This window comes from Amblyraja radiata, chromosome 24, assembly GCF_010909765.2.
Source record: "Amblyraja radiata isolate CabotCenter1 chromosome 24, sAmbRad1.1.pri, whole genome shotgun sequence".
In the NCBI taxonomy this organism is placed as follows: domain Eukaryota; kingdom Metazoa; phylum Chordata; class Chondrichthyes; order Rajiformes; family Rajidae; genus Amblyraja; species Amblyraja radiata.
In genome coordinates, this window is record NC_045979.1 from 17,908,317 (window position 1) to 17,924,716 (window position 16,400).

Here is a 16,400-nt window from a genome sequence, read left to right on the forward strand (position 1 = left end):
CCTGCTGGTTATCAAATCTAATGAAGAATGCCCACCAAAATATCTGCCTGTCCTTCCTTAGATGCTGCCTCACCCGCTGAGTTGCTCCAGCTATTGGTGTTTTGCTCAAGATTCCAGCATCTGCAGTTCCCTTGTACGTCCACATTAAAGAGAATTGTGTACAACATTAGTCGATACAGTGATTCAGTTTGCTCTCCAATCACTTCAAGGTAAAATACTCCAATTTCTTAGGATCATCTACTAGAAGAAAGAAAATTGACCCAATATATCAAAGATCACATGATTATTCTTGAATAGAGCTGTTGTTGTTGTAGACACCATTTTAGGATTCTAAATTAACAAATATTTACACATCTGGAAAGGGTCTCAACCCGAAACATCACCTATCCATATTATCCAGAGATGCTACTTAACCTGCTTAGTTCCTCCAGCACATAGTGTCCTTTTGTGTATTAATTAGAATCTGCAGTTCCTTGTTTCAGATAGGCGACGTTTCAGGCCAGGGCCCTTCTTCAAACTTGAAACGTCAAATGTCTATTCCTCTACAGGTGCTATCTGACCAACTAAATTCCTCCAGCATTTTGTGTTTTACTTTACACAAGGTACTGCAAAATAAAGGTTACTGCCTCAAGGGTATTTCTCCTTTAAAACCACTCTGCTGGGATCTTCCTTTGACCACTATATATACACAATATTCTGCAAATAGTCATCGGGAACGGAAAAAACAGACAGGTACATATATTCCAGAACAAGGGGTCACAGTTAAAGGATCCAGAACAAGGGGTCACAGTTTAAGGATCCAGAACAAGGGGTCACAGTTTAAGGATAAAGAGGAAATCTTTTAGGACTGAGATGAGAAAAACATTTTTTACATAGAGAGTGGTGAATCTCTGGAATTCTCTGCCACAGAATGTAGTTGAGGCCAGTTCATTGGCTATATTTAAGAGGGAGTTAGATGTGGCCCTTGTGGCTAAAGGGATCAGGGGGTATGGAGAGAAGGCAGGTACAGGATACTGAGTTGGATGATCAGCCATGATCATATTGAATGGCGGTGCAGGCTCAAAGGGCCGAATGGCCTACTCCTGCACCTATTTTCTATGTTTCTATTCCAACTGATGTTGACCATCATGTCAAATGAAATGATTGTTGGCTTACAATTAGATAGGAAAGATTGTTAAAGGTAAAAATATATTTGAAGTACTTAAATAATGTGATTTCCATATAAAAGACAGGATTTACCCTTGTGCGATTAATTACTGGTGATTTTTTTTAAACTAAAATTAGTTTTATTTTAGTTGAGAGACACAGTAAAGAAACAGGCCCATCGGCCCACCGGGTCCACGCGGACCATCGATCACGCATCGATCTCTGTCATCCTACTTTTGCATTCACTCTCTATGCATTAGAAGCAATTTAGAGGCCAATAAATCTACAAACATGCATGTCTTTGGCAAGTGGGAGGAAACCGGAGCAGCTGGAGGAAACCCACATGGGGTCAGGGAGAACGTGCAAACTCCACACAGACTGCACCCGAGGTCAGGATTGAACCAGGGTCTCTAGCGTTGTGAGGCAGTGGCTCTATCTGCGGGCCACTGTTCTGCCCTTGTTCTTGCTTAAAGTATTTATGATTGTAATCAGGATTGACGGACATAGAATTTAAAAACAAAATTTATGGTAGTGTCTTTTGGACCCAGAGAAATGGATAAGGCAAAACAATTAAAAGAGTTTTAATCAGAGTGTAATCAGAGTTACCTTTCTGTTAAAAAAAAGGTTTTGAAGTAATGTAGCCACAAATTCTACTTTGCAAATTGGATCATAGTGCTTTCACATTATCAGGTATGTAAGTTGGAATGAATTAACTGCAAACGAGAGGAAGTTGCTGGAAACATTGCAACATTCCCTGGGAAACATCCAATGACTCATTATTTCAGCTGTGTGTGTGTGTGGGGTTGTAAAGACCTATAACTGCATTGCAAAAAAAAAGCACTTAACTACTGTTAATTATTTGCATTTCTTCCAAAAGATTTATTCAATGATCAATTTCAATCAAAAGTCTTCAACAATTGATGTCAGTTGATGAGGAGGCAAATGCTCTTAAGCTCTTTCTGAATTACTACAACCAGTATAGAAAATTGGGACGTTATGTTGCAGCTGTACGAGATGTTGGCGACACTACATTTGAATTATTGTGTTCAGTTTTGGACACCCTGCTAGAAGAAGGATGTTGTTAAGCTGGAGAGAGCGCAAAGAAAATTTACGAGGATGTTGCCAGGACACAGGGCCTAAGCACAAATGGAGAAATTGGGCAGGCTAGGACTATATCATTTGGAGCACAGGAGGATGAAGGGTGATCTTAGAGAGGTGTATAGAATAATAAGGGAAATAAATAGGTTGATTGCACAGAGTATTGTATCCAGAGTTGGAGAATCTAGAAGAGGACATAGGTTTAAGGTGAGAGGGGAAAGGTTTAATAGCCGGGCTCGAAATTAACGGTTGGCCGGGTGCCAATGGCAACCTAAAGTCCCGCCGGGCAACCTAAAACCCGTGCCATTTTGCCCGGCTTGGCAAGCACCCGGGACACCTATCGTTCAACTCTGAGCGGGCCCACCTCTTTATCTCTCTCTCTGTCACTCTCCGTCTCCGCCCACCATCTGTATCCGTGTCCGGGCCGCCGGGACTCCGCTCTCTGCATCCGCCGGCACGACCGGCCGCCTTGCACATGTGCACTGCCACGGGCCTGCACATCCTCCCCCTGCACATGCGCACAACCACGGCCAGCATATCATCAGCCACCCTGCACAAGCGCACTGCCACGGCAACAGGTCAGCGCCGGGCACTTTCTCCCTCCCTTTGCATTGTGGGAGATCTGGCCGCCATTGCTGTCGTGACTGCTGAAAACCAACGCAGAATCACTCCCTGAAGCTGGAGTAATTCCCTGGAGTAACTCTTGCTTCTTGGTTTCCTGGTCCTCCAAAAATATTCCAAATGGAATTTAAACTGGAGTGAACCCTCCACCACCAAACTCCAAACTCTGAAAAATAACAGCCTATTGCACTATATCTTCTGAACCTTCTGAATTTGTAGTCGCCAGGGCAGTACTCTGCATTTCGCCAACTTGGATGTATTGTGCACAGTAACGCGCTGTTAGTGCCCCCCTAAAACTGTCCAGTGAAAGTGATTTGACTATATTGTTGTCTAGTTTATTCCATTCCCTTAAGGTTCTTACAAAGAATGAGTTCTTATAAATATCTGTCTTGGCGAATGGGGTTTCTATTTGCATATCATTTCTCTTTCTTGTTGTGCTATCTGTTTACTTATTGTCTGTATATATAGTCTATGGTATATAGACACATTCAACTTTTATCTCCTGTTCTGTATTATGTTTACATATTCTGTTGTGCTGCAACAAGCAAGAATTTCATTGTCCTATCTGGGACACATGACAATAAAACTCTCTTGACTCTTGACTTGAACAAGCAAAAAAAGGGTTCTTGGGAAAAAAGAGCTACCTTAAATTTTGTCGAGTCTGGTTGGGTAACTATGGTAGGGTGAAGACTATTCCATGCTTTAATTGTGCGGGGGAACTCCATGGAGCCGCCAGCATCTCTGGATGGAAGAAATTGGGTGACGTTTCGGATAGAGACCCTTTTTTAGATTTCCTCTGGTTTTAATGTTTTTAGTTTAATTTAAAGATACAGTGTGGAAACAGGCCCTTTGGCCCACCGAGTTCACGCCGACCACCGTTCGGTACACTAGTTCTATCCCACACAAGTCAAGAGTGTTTTATTCTCTCACGTCCCAGTTAGAACTTACTTGCAGCAGCACAACAGACTATGTAAACATAGTATTCTGTAAGCAATGTTATAAACGAGAAAACAAAACAGTGTATATTTATATATGAATATACAACTATATGAACATATATAACTGTGTGTGTGTGTGTGTGTGTGTGTGTGTGTGTGTGTGTGTGTGTGTCTGTGTGTGTAATATATATATCCACACACACACACAAGTTCTATCGTATAGTAACGTGTGTGTATGAAGGAACCGCAGATGCTGGTTTAAACTGAAGATAGACACAAAAAGCTGGAGTAACTCAACAGGTCAGCCAAATCTCTGGACAAAAGGAAAATATTACGTTTTGGGTTGGGTCTGAAAAAGATTCCTGCACACCTTTGGAATGTGGAAGGAAACAAGAGAACCCGGAGAAAACCCATGCGATCAAAGGGAAAAGGAGCAAACTCCATACAGACAGCACCCATATTCAGGATCAATTCCGGGTCTCTGGCACTTTTAGGCAGCAACTTTATGGCCAATGTACCGACCCATAGTCTTGAACTTAATTAAAACATACAGTAGCTGTAAAGGGGGACATAGCGTCACTTGGAGATTTAAAACTGAAAATGGATAGTTTCTTTTTTTTTAGATTAGATTAGATTAGATTAGACTTTATTAATCCCCTTATTCAGGGGAAATTCAGATGTCCTTGCAGCACACTAATAAAAATACAACATTGCATTCAAAAAGAAGTTCAACACCAAAACACAAAAACATCCCCCCACAGTGGTTCCCACTGTGGGGGAAGGCACAAAGTCCAGTCCCCATCCTCTTGTCCACCCAGAGTCGGGCCTAATGAGGCCTCCACAGTCGCCGCCACGGCGCCCGATGTTCTCGCCGGGTGATGGTGCTCCGGCGTCGGGAGAACCCCCAGCGGCTTGGGGTGCCAGGAACCAAAGTTATCAACGTATAATTTTTTGTGTGTTGGAAAACAAAATATAGTGGTACAGCTTGTGGGCTTGCTGCCCCACATGCCAGAGATCTGTGTTCGATCCTGTCCTCGGGCACTGTCCGTGTAGAATTTGCACATTCTCCCTGCAAGAGTGTGGGTTTCCTCCCACATCCCAAAGACGCATTGGCTTTGTAGGTTAACTTGTCTCCGTAAAATTGCCCCTAATGTGTAGGGAGTGGGTGAGGAAAATGGACTAACAGAACTTGTGTGAATGGGTAGACAAAAATGCCGGAGAAGCTCAGCGGATGAGGCAGCATCTATGGAGCGACGGAAATAGGCAACATTTCGAGTCGAGATCTTTCTTCCGACTGATGTGAGGGTGGGGGGGGGGGGGGGGGCGGGAAGAAGAAAGGAAGAGGCGGAGACAGTGGGCTGAGGGAGAGCTGGGAAGGGGAGGAGAAATGTTCATACCACTGGGGTGTAAACTGCCCAAGCGAAATATGAGGTGCTCCTCCTCCAATTTACGGTGGGCCTCACTCTGGCCATGGAGGAGGCCCAGGACAGAAAGGTCGGATTCGGAATGGGAGGGGGAGTTGAAGTGCTGGGCCACCGGGAGATCAGGTTGGTTATTGCAAACTGAGTGGGGGTGTTGTACGAAGCGATCGCCAAGCCTGCGCTTGGTCTCACCGAGGTTGATCATACGCTGAATAATCCAGCCACATTTTTGTTTGGAAGTGGAAAGAAATAATAGAAATTGCATTCATTGCAACATGTAAAAAGAGTTGAGATACTGTATATACTGTATTATAATTTTGCTGCATGTCATTGTGGTATATATCATGTCTTGATTGGTGAATATGTTTAGTTTGTGACTATATTAGAAGCAGAAATAATATGTGAATGCTTCATTGAGCATAATTCCGACTGGTATCTACGCACTTCGACCGAGCACATTATCGCACGTGTCATGCAAGCTGTCATAAATGACCACCTAAACTGTCATTTGGCAACCTAAAAAGCTGCCTATGTTGCCCGTCTGGAAACAGAGAAAAAAAGTTCAGTGAGATCCCTGAATAAGAACCTGAGGGGTAACCTTTTCACATAGTCTCCAGGTGCTCTGGTTTCTTCCCACATCCCAAAAGCATGCAAATTTGCAAGTTAACTGGCCTCTATAAATTGCCTCTAATGTGTTGGGAGTGGATGGCAAAGTGGGATAACATGGAACTAGCGTGAACAGGTAATTAATAGTTGGCTTGGACTCACTGGGCTGAAGGGATTGTTTCCATGCTGCGTCTTTCAATTAAATTCAAAAAGGGAAATGATGGAAATGAAGGGAAATAACCGATCCCTCGGTTATGGGAGAAGGCAGGGAAGGGAGAAGGGTCACCGGGGGGGTGGGAGATAGTGGGAATGGTTGTGCACCGGGGAAGGCGGTAGATACATAGAGGGCGGTAGCCATAGAGGGGAAGCAGAAAATAAGGTGTTGCTCCAGTTTGTGCGTGGCCTGCAAGTTGTATTAAATTGACAAAATCAAAGTTAGACTTTAGAGATACAGCGTGGAAACAGGCACTTCGGCCCATCGAGTCAGTGGGGACCGGCGATCACCCCCGACACTAGCACTAGCACCTACACACTAGGGACAAATTACAAATTTTTACAAATTACCGAAGCCAATTAGCCTACAAACCTATATGTCGTTTGGAGTGTGGGAGGAAACCAGAGCACCCAGAGAAAACCCACACGGTCACAGGCAGAACGTAAAGACTCCATACAGACAGCACCCTCAGTCAAGATCGAACCTGGGTCCCTGGCGCTGTGAGACAGGAACTCCACCACTCTGCCACCGTGCCACCCATATTTAAAGCTAAAGTTAAATTTAAAGTTACTTCAGTTCAACATGCAAATGTTTTATGGCATAAACCACAATGTCCAGTTGCCTCTGAAGGTGCAAGGAAACGAACATTAATGGGATCTGAAGTGTGTATCGCGGCTTGTTTTGGTGAGATTCCACAGGAGCCATAAAAAAAAATCTCTTTGCCAAAGAGAATTCATACTTCCTCTCCTGGCTGGAAATCAATGAATGAATATTACTTTGAATTCTTTATTCATAATATTTAATCCAATGCTCCTTTTATTTCAATGAGCAATAGAATGACAAACAGCATGAATTAAGCTGCTCAGTGGGCAATCTTTGTTCCATGCAGGATGTGCGCCTACACAAGGCATTTGAGTTATAATTTACTTTATGTAGGTGGGCAGTGGTATAAAAAAATATTCATTCTTACATGATTGATGAGCATCTCTCTGACCAAAAGTTTAAAAAACATATCTACAAATATTATAAGCCTCGGAAAACCTGCCAACAGAATTAAAGACTTGTCCCATCCTGGTCATTCCTTCTTTAACCTGCTCCCAGCCAGCAGAAGGTACAAAAGCTTGAAACCGTGCACCATCAGACTCAGGAACGGCTTCTTCCTCTGTGTTATCAAGCTTCTGACCTCGGTATTTTCCCCTTTGCTCTATCTACTGTACCTGAGTTTGACTTGATTATATTTATGTATAGTATTATCTGATCAGACTGGATAGCATGCAAAACATGCAAGTGCTATTTAAAGGTATTTAAAGGCAGTTACAACTTTTTTTAAAAGGACGCAAGTTCTGGAGTAGCTCAGCAGGTCCGGCAGCATCTCTGGGGAACATCGATTGGCGATGTGTCAGGTCGGGACCCTTCTTCAGACTTCCGACTGAAGAAGAGTTCCAAGCCGAAACTTCACCTATCCATATTCTCCAGCGATGCTGCCTGACCTGCTGAATTACCCCAGCACTTTGTGTTCTTTTTTGCTATGGAAAGGTGTTCTAAATGGACATCATTTAAAATAGAACAAGTCCTTTTATCATCAGACTGATTGACTATCCTATTTAATTAATTCTCACTTGTCTACTCATGTGCACGTGTCTAGTCCTGTAAATATTTCACAGGCATACGCGTAATAGCATAAGGCAATGTCCAAGGAGAACATTTTTGATGTGCTGCAGTTTTACAACGGAATCAGATTTCATTTGAGGAAATTAATCCTTTCACTAGAAAACAATGAAGCATTTTCAAGGCCGACATTACTTAAATCATTCATAAGTTTTACACTGTATTTGGGGAACAGCTGTAATAGAATGCAATCATTGAAAGGAAATTATGTATAAATTCATGAGGGGAATAGAAAGGGTGACAGCACAGAGTCTTTTGTCGAAGGATGGATGCTATATGGATTGTGGTTTGAAAGGAATACAAAGGATGCATGCTCAGCGTCTTTTACCCAGAGTAGGGGAATCAAAAACAAGAGGATAGGTTTAAGGTGAGATGCACAAGATTTAATACGAACCTGAGGAGCAACTTTTTCCACACAGAGGGTGATGGGTATATGGAACAAGCTGCTAGAGGAGGTGGTTGAGGTAGGTACCATAATAATGTTTAAAAGACACTTGGAAAGATACATGCTTAGGAAAGGTTTAGAGGGGTATGGGCCATATGGGATTAGCTTAGATGGGACATCTTGGTCGGCAGGGACGAATTGGGTCAGTTTCTCTGCTGTATGGTTACATTTCATAAATGGTTACATTTCAGCAAACTACAATCTGTATAGCATTATATCATCAACCAAATTACTCATTTTACATTGATTTATGGAAGACCATATTTACATTTTTCCTCTGTGATTATGTTGACTGAATCCATTCTCCCCAAGTACTACTGTGATGATCAAAGCTGAATGTTAATAACAGATTATGACTTCCATCCAAAGCTGTATTAAATATGGGGTTTGTGTTAGTTATACTGTGCGCCAGTATTTTAATAAATCATGCCAGGCACAACAGCACAACTATTCACGTACAAGCTCGTTCTAAATCGTTGCCAGGTAATTAAGATAAGCACCAGGCTTCTTTACTTGAAGACTACTGAAATAAATGTTTTTATTTGTATGGCACCTATACCATCCATAAAATGCTTTGTTTTGGTCAGATGCCAACAAAGGTATTGTATGAAGTTTAAGAAGAAGGGTCTCAACGCAACACAAAATATCACCTATCAGTTTGAAGAAGGGTCCCAACCCGAAACATTGCCTATCCATGTCCTTCATAGATGCTGCCTGACCCGCTGAGTTACTCCAGCAATGTGTTTTACATTGTATGAAGTTTAGTCTGTTTCTAATGTATACAGTCAACCCTTGTAATAACGGATCTCTATATAGCAGAGTTTGGTTATAGCACTCAGGTCCCTGTTGCACCCCCCCCCCCCCCCCCCCCCCACCCAAACCTCGCTTCTGCAAGTTACCCAACGCGCTGGCGCCACGTGGCGGGAGCTTCTGGTTGCGGGAATGGAGAGAGCAAGCAGCACGAAAGCGGCGTGAGTACCGGGCCCGTCCCTGACTACAATAGACAATAACGGACACCATTCTCCCCCCCTGCATATTGTTTTTGCATTTAACAAATATTTTGAACCAAAATAAAATTCTAGAAATGCACTTCAGATGCATCAATATCTGAAAATGCAGAAGGCGAGAAATTCTAGTTTCATCTAAAATATATTCATCTCTTCACTGGACGCTTTGGCCGGCACTACATTTGAAAGCACTTGTATCTATTTTTCCTACACAGGAGGTAGAGAAGTAAGTTTCCTTTGAACCTTTCAAGTCATGGAAAAAAAATGAATTAAATTGCAAGATGCAAATAATTAATAGAATTATAACATTTCAGTGTTAGTAGCAAAAAATATCTTACAACTAATTTGAATATGAACGGTAGCAATGAGTCAGAACAAATGGTTTAAAAACCATTGTTTAATCATATTTAACAAGGTTTCTATTCCAGTTACTATAATTTGTACAGAGACGTGCAATGCCAACTCAATGTTCTGCACATTATTTTATTTTCATTGACTGGTAAAAAAAAATTTGTATGTTGTCCAAGTCTATGTGCCTGTGATGCGTCAAATCATAGTGTCATAGAGCGTGGAAACAGGCCTTTCGGCCTAACTTGCCCACACTGGCCAACATGACACTAGTCCCACCTGCCCGGGGGGGGGGGGGGGGGGGGGGGGGGGGGGGGGAAGACGACGACTAAAGGCATACCAGCCAAAGATAGATTTTAAGATAACCCCATTACTCAGCTCTTGCTTCTTCCGGTAATTATCCATTTTCCAATGACTGCCACATGTTCCACTTCATCACATTCAATCCAGCACATGTCTAAATGCCAGGATACTCATCAATTTATATATTTTTAATTTAATCATAACATCAAGTATGCTCACCAAGACTTCAGTAAGTAGAAATGTGAAATAAATAATTATGATGCAATTTGACCAGAAAAAAACAATTCTGTTTGAGGAATGGAGACACAAAGATCTGCAGATGCTGTAATCTTGAACAAAACTAAAATGGTGGAGGAACTCAGCAGATCAGGTGACATCTGGGGAGGGAATGGACGGACAATGTTTTGGGTCAGGACCCTTCTTCAGACTTTGAAGAAGATCCTAACCCAAATGTCACCTATCCACTGCACAGTGGCACAGCGGTAGAACTGCTGCCTTACATCGCCAAAGACCAGGATTCGATCCTGACTATGGGTACTGCCACTATGTAGTTTGTGCGTTCTCCCTGTGACCGCGTGAATTTTCTCCGAGTGCTCTGATTTCGTCCCACTTTCCAAAGATCTACATGTTTGTAGGTTAATTGACCCATAAAAATTGTACATTATCTCTAGTGTGAAGCACAGTCCTAATGTACGGGGTGATAGCTGGTTAGTGCACTCGGTGGGCCGAAGGGCCTGTTTCCACGCGGTTTCTCTAAAGTCTAAGGACGTTGCCTGACTTGCTGAGTTCCTCCAGCACTTTGTGTTTTAATTTGGCTTCCAACACAGTAATAGGCACCACTTTCCCACGCCTCCTGTGCATAATATGACTTAAACAATACTGAAGAATATGTAATTATAAGAAGGTCATGAGTTTCATGAATTAAAAGCATTTCATCATAACAGAAACAAAATAACAGTATTAATTGTTTACTGAAGCATACTGACCATAGCACTAGGTAACACTGTCTCTAGTCTTAAGGGAATACCTCTTCCACACAAGCCCAATAGAAATGTTCAATTTTTACTCAACCGTAAGGGAGTGGAGATTGGCAGTGAGGCAAAATGAAAAACAAGTAATAGTTCAGACTGATACACAATCTGCCGAACCTTCTGCTGTACAACCAACTGTTCCATGTATTAATCAGTGTTAAATGAAATCTTCAACTCGATATTAATAAACGCCATAACAAGACGTAAACACGTATATCTTTATAACATCAGCAATGTCATCCGCTGGAAATTAATACACCATACACCCGCACAGAATGAATTTATGTATAAATAATATTATAAAATATGCATAAAATGTATTTATGTATAGTATTATCGGATTCGATAGCATGCAGAACATCAGTTGGGTGGCGCAGCTGGTAGCACTGCTGCCCCACAGCACCAGAGACCTGGTTTCGATCCTGACTACGGGTGCTATCTGTGCAGAGTTATTACGTTTTTCCTGTGACCACATGTGTTTTCACTGGATGCTCCGGTTTCCCCCCACATTCCAAAGACATGCAGGTCTGTAGTTGAATTGCCTTCTGTAAATTGCCCCGAGTGTGTAGGATAGAACTAGTCCACAGGTGATCAATTGTGTGGCATTGAATCTGGTGGGCCAAAGGGCCTGTTTCCACGCTGTATCTTGAAACTAAAATAAACTAAACAATGCTTTTTACCTCAGTCTGAAGAAGGGTTTTGGCCCGAAATGTTGCCTTTTTCCTTCGCTCCATAGATGCTGCTGCACCCGCTGAGTTTCTCCAGCTTTTTTGTGTTACAATGCTTTTTACTATACTTTGGTACACTTAACAATGTTAAATCTAAACCCAAACCTAAACCGAAATAATAATAATTGAGTAGAATGTAGAAACAAAGAACTGCTCGTTTAGACCAAAGATAGACACAAAGTGCTGAAGTATCTCAATGGGTCAGGCAGCATCTCTGGAGAAAAAGGACGGGTGACGTTTCAGGTCAGCACCCTTCTTCAATCTGAAGAAGGGTCCTGACCCGGAACTTTACCTGTCCTTCTCTTTAATTAGGAATATGTGCACATCCTTGGAACATCTCTGAAAGATCAAATCATAGCATATGTCTATGAAAGCTTTGTGATTGAAAATTGGTTTAACCAGCCAAATTCCCCTCAAATCTACGGAGAAAGGATTTACAAATGCCATCAAATTGCAAATATGAACATTTTAATGAGACTTGATAACTTTACAAATGCATGTACTTACTCTGCTAGACTTAGAAGAAACCTTATTTTTACTTCCTCTTGGTCTACCTCGAGGTCGCTTTGGAATAGGTTCGCCTGTTGGCTCCTTTAAGAAGAAGAAGAAAGGATTTTAATTAGTCTTAGTACTTAGTTCAGTTTATTATCACGTGTACCGAGGTCCAGTGAAAAGCTTTTGCTGCGCGCTATCCAGAAGACAATACATGATTACAATCGAGCCATTTAGTCAATAGATACATGATACGGGAATAATGTTTAGTGCAAGGTAAAGCCAGCAAAGTCCGATCAAGGATATTCCGAGGGACTTTAATAGGAATGACTGGCACAGTTAAGGTAAATCAAACCATTTGCTTCATGTTGGTACCCGTAATTTTTTTGTCATTTGCATCCTGTCTAAAGTAAAAGTAGAAGTTCTAAACTCATCCACGCTTTTGGTATTTCCCAGAACAGCGTACCCCTGCGTTACAGCAGTTTGTGCCAAGGAAACAAACGGAAATACCAATCTCACCAATTTCACAAATCACTACCAAAAAAGTTGAGATACAGAATAAAAATGCATGGCTACGGAATGTATGTGAAAGAACATAAATCAATGCCAGTTCACACAAGGGGGCTACTTAAGGGATTTGCTTTGGAAACTGACAAGGCAATATCTTCTATTGATATGTTATCGAACCGTGTAACATTCATTTCTAGTTACCGTAATTAAAACAGCAATGTTTTCTCTCTGCCTCCCTCTGGCTTTACATTTTGCGCCTCTCATCCCTTATCTGATACCCTTTTGTCTCCATTTCATCTCTAGCCATTGTCATTTACTCCACCCAGCTCCCAATCAAACGTCCTTCACCTGCATCCACCTTTCATTTTCCAGGCTTTATCCTGCTCTCACCTCTTTGTTTCAGCTTCCCTCCCCCCCCAATACATTCATCTGAAGAAGAGTCCTGACCCAAAATGTCACCTGTCCATTCCCTCCACAAATGCTGCTTGACCAGCTGGGTTTCTCCACAACTTTCTGTTTTGCTCAAGATTCCAGCATCTGCAGTTCCTTGTGTCAACAATATCTCTTATGCCTACAACACAATCAGAATTCCCCCACAGGGACAAAACTGTAGAGAGAAAAACTTCCTGTGGGATTGCATCCCCACTTACAACTTGAGACTCAATGGGGACTTGTTCCACCCTGGTCATCCCTTCTTCTCCCTGCTCCCATTGCACAGAAGCTTGAAAGTACACACCACTAGACAGGAACAGCTCCTTCCTCTCTGTTAGCAGGCTTCTGAATGGTCCTAATTCACTTCTACCCCATTGTGGACATTGAACTTTGTTTCTGGTACTGGTAAACTACAATGCTGAGAACTATATTATGCTCCCTTTCTCTGTATCTTTCCCTTTGTTCTACCTTTTTTTTTAAGACTGAGGGATACAGCACAGAAACAGGCCCTTCGGCCCACCTAGTCCACGCCGACCACGTGTATACTAGCCCCGTACACTAGGGACAATTTACAATTTTTACCAAAGCCAATTGACATACAAATCTGTATATCTTTGGAGTGTGGGAGAAAACTGGAGCAATAGGGGAAATGTACATGGTCACGTGGAGAATATCCAAACTCTGTACAGGCCGCACCCATAGTCATGATCAAACCCGGGTCACTGGCACTGTGAGGCAGCAACTCTACCACTGCGCCATCGTGCCACACCATTGTACTTGAGTTCAACTTGATTGGATTTATGCTTAGTGTTATCTGATTGGATAACATGCAAAACAAAGCTTTTCACCATGCCTTGGCACACATGACAATAATAAGCCTAAACCTAAAATAGGATTTGTATTACACTAAATAACAGGGAGCAGTTATCTAGAATTAGGCAACACCATCACAATCCTGTATCAGTCTAACATTGCTGTAGCTGTCACATGACCAGATGACCCGGAGGAAACCCACGCAGTCACAGGGAGAACATAAAAACTCCACACAGACAGCACCCTTAGTCAGGATCGAACCCGAGTCTCTGGCGCTCTAAGGCGGCAACTCTGCTGCTGCGCCACAACACCGCCCCACATTTAAAATACATTTGGGCACTTGCATGTTTTGAGGGATATGGGCCAAACGGGGGCAGGTGGGACGGGTGTAGATGGGGCATAAGTTAAGTTCATCAGTTACAGGAGCAGAATTAGGCCATTCGGCCCATCAAGTCCATCCCGTCATTCAATTATGGCTGATCCATCTTTTCCTCTCAACCCTATTCTCCTGCCTTTCCCCCATAACCCCTGACACCCGTACTAATGAATTACATCTTGGCCAGAATGGGTAGGATGGGCCGAAAGGCCTGTACAGGCGTGTTCTATGTTCGAACATGTGGGAGGCTTCCCGGATGATTGGCAGCGCAGCCAGCCACGTACGTCAGCGGAGGGGAAAGGGGGCGGGACATGTGGAAGGGGGCGGGGCCGCCGCTCCAGGCTGGTTTAAAGGGCTGCAGTCAGCGCTGGTGCTGAAAGAAGCAGCGTTGTAGCAAGCAACATTCAGAGGCAGAAATCCCGCTCACGGCCAACGCAACCTGCTGCAAAATAATAAATCCACAGCAATTCCCTTGCATTCCCTCAAATGCACTTCGAAGGTCGTGCGAATAAAATCCAGCAGAGGAGAAAAGTACAACAGCTTGTTTACAGCCGGGGTGCTGCGTAATTCGCACTAGTTTTTCAAATCGATTTGCATTACTCCAAAACCGGCTGCTGCGTTTTGCACTTAAAAGAGATTTAAAACTGCAATGGGGGTGCAAGTAATCCGGAGATACTATTTAAAATATTGCAAAATATTTTTTTCAAAAATAACGCGTTGAATTTCTATTTTGGTAGCAAAAGGCGTTCTATGGTCGGTAAGAAATAAAAGTAAGAATAATGTAAATATGAAAAATGTTCACCTAAAATGCATTTACACTTGTGTTCACTCGCCCGGCCAAAAATGTAAAGCGAATACGCAAAATTCTGTTCTATGTAAAATGAATTTGAAGAATATACATTTCATACTTGGGGTTGCTTCCTTGGTCTACCGCGTCCCCTCTTTGGCGTTACATCCTTCTCTTGTTTTACTGCTAAAGGCTGGCTGGATTTTGCACCTGTGTCACTCATAGTTATTTTCCTGCAAAAAAATAAGTAACACGTTCAAAAACAAAATGACCAGAGGCAAATCAAAAATTGCTCCAATGCAGCAAAGAGAAATTGAAACTTCCCACAGTAAACATTTCGGTACAACCGATGCAAATTAAGGCTTGCATTTTAAAAAAAAAGGCAGATTGCAATAAGAAAACACTCACGGGTATGCAACGCTCAACGTGCAATGGTAATCTCTGCTCCTCCTTGATCAAAATAAAGCAAAGCTGGTACAGATATATAGCCCACATATAACACACACAGTAGGCCTGTTCCTGGTCTCTGTTCGTTCCCTGAATGATGATCACGCTCGTCTAATACGGCGAGTGAAAGGAAACAGAATGAAAATGAAAAAAAAACACACACTCTCTTGGCTCAGATCCAAAAGCGGGCAATGCTTTGCACAGTGATGGTATTTTTATGTTAAAAAAATAATACTTTAAATAGAGCCTATTGCAATATCAAAGCAGTTTGCACAGCTTGGTTTGAGTTGCATAGCAGCAAAGCAAGTCCTGATTGGGTCTGACCCAGCAGGTCATTAAACAGAATCCTCCAAAGGCATGATCTACCCGCTCAAATATTCTTGTTTGCAATGGGGGGGGGACTTTTCTTTTTGCACGAATTATCAATAGGTACAACACCCTGCAGCAGTTCCCGAGCCGAGCCGAGCCGAGCCGCGCCGGCGCTCAGAGGTTTGCACCCGCACACATGGCCCGGGACTGGTGGTTCTGCAACCTCGCCGCGGCCGCTACAGTCGAACTCTCATCGCAGTCGAACACGCTCCCTCGATCCCCACTGTTCTGCCCGCTCTCCCTCTCTGGTTGCTTCCTCCCCGCGGTCCCTCGCTGCTCTCTGCACCCCCTTACTTTCATCCCCTTCTCTCCCTCACTGCTCCCCCCCCCCCCTCTCCCCCCTCTCCTCATCCTCCGCTCTCCACCCTCCCCGTCTCCCTCTCCCCCGCTCTCCCTCACTCCTCCCCGCCTCCCTCACTACTCCCCGCTCTCCACCTCCCGCTCTCCCTCATCCTCCCCGCTCTCCCTCAACTCTCCTCCACCTCTCCCCCCACTTCCCGCCCTCGCTTCCTCCGCCTCATCTCCTCCCCCCTCCTCACCTCCTCCTCCCCGCTCTCTCTCCCTCCCTCCGCCTTCCCTCCCCTCTCTCCTCGCTTCTCC

The 16,400-nt window shown here is 43.3% G+C and overlaps 1 protein-coding gene across 1 annotated transcript in view; it reads right to left on the minus strand.

The window, feature by feature from the left end:
• hmga1 (high mobility group AT-hook 1) overlaps window positions 1-16,068 on the minus strand; it is a 47,291-nt gene extending 31,223 nt beyond the window's left edge. Inside the window, exons 1-3 of the mRNA XM_033042510.1 lie at window positions 15,393-16,068; window positions 15,106-15,217; window positions 12,082-12,165 (exon numbers count right to left, since the gene is read on the minus strand). Of these exons, the coding sequence (XP_032898401.1) occupies window positions 12,082-12,165; window positions 15,106-15,207 (186 nt within the window). The 5' untranslated portion in view covers window positions 15,208-15,217; window positions 15,393-16,068. The remainder of the gene's footprint in view (window positions 1-12,081; window positions 12,166-15,105; window positions 15,218-15,392) is intronic.
• Window positions 16,069-16,400: the final 332 nt, after the last annotated feature.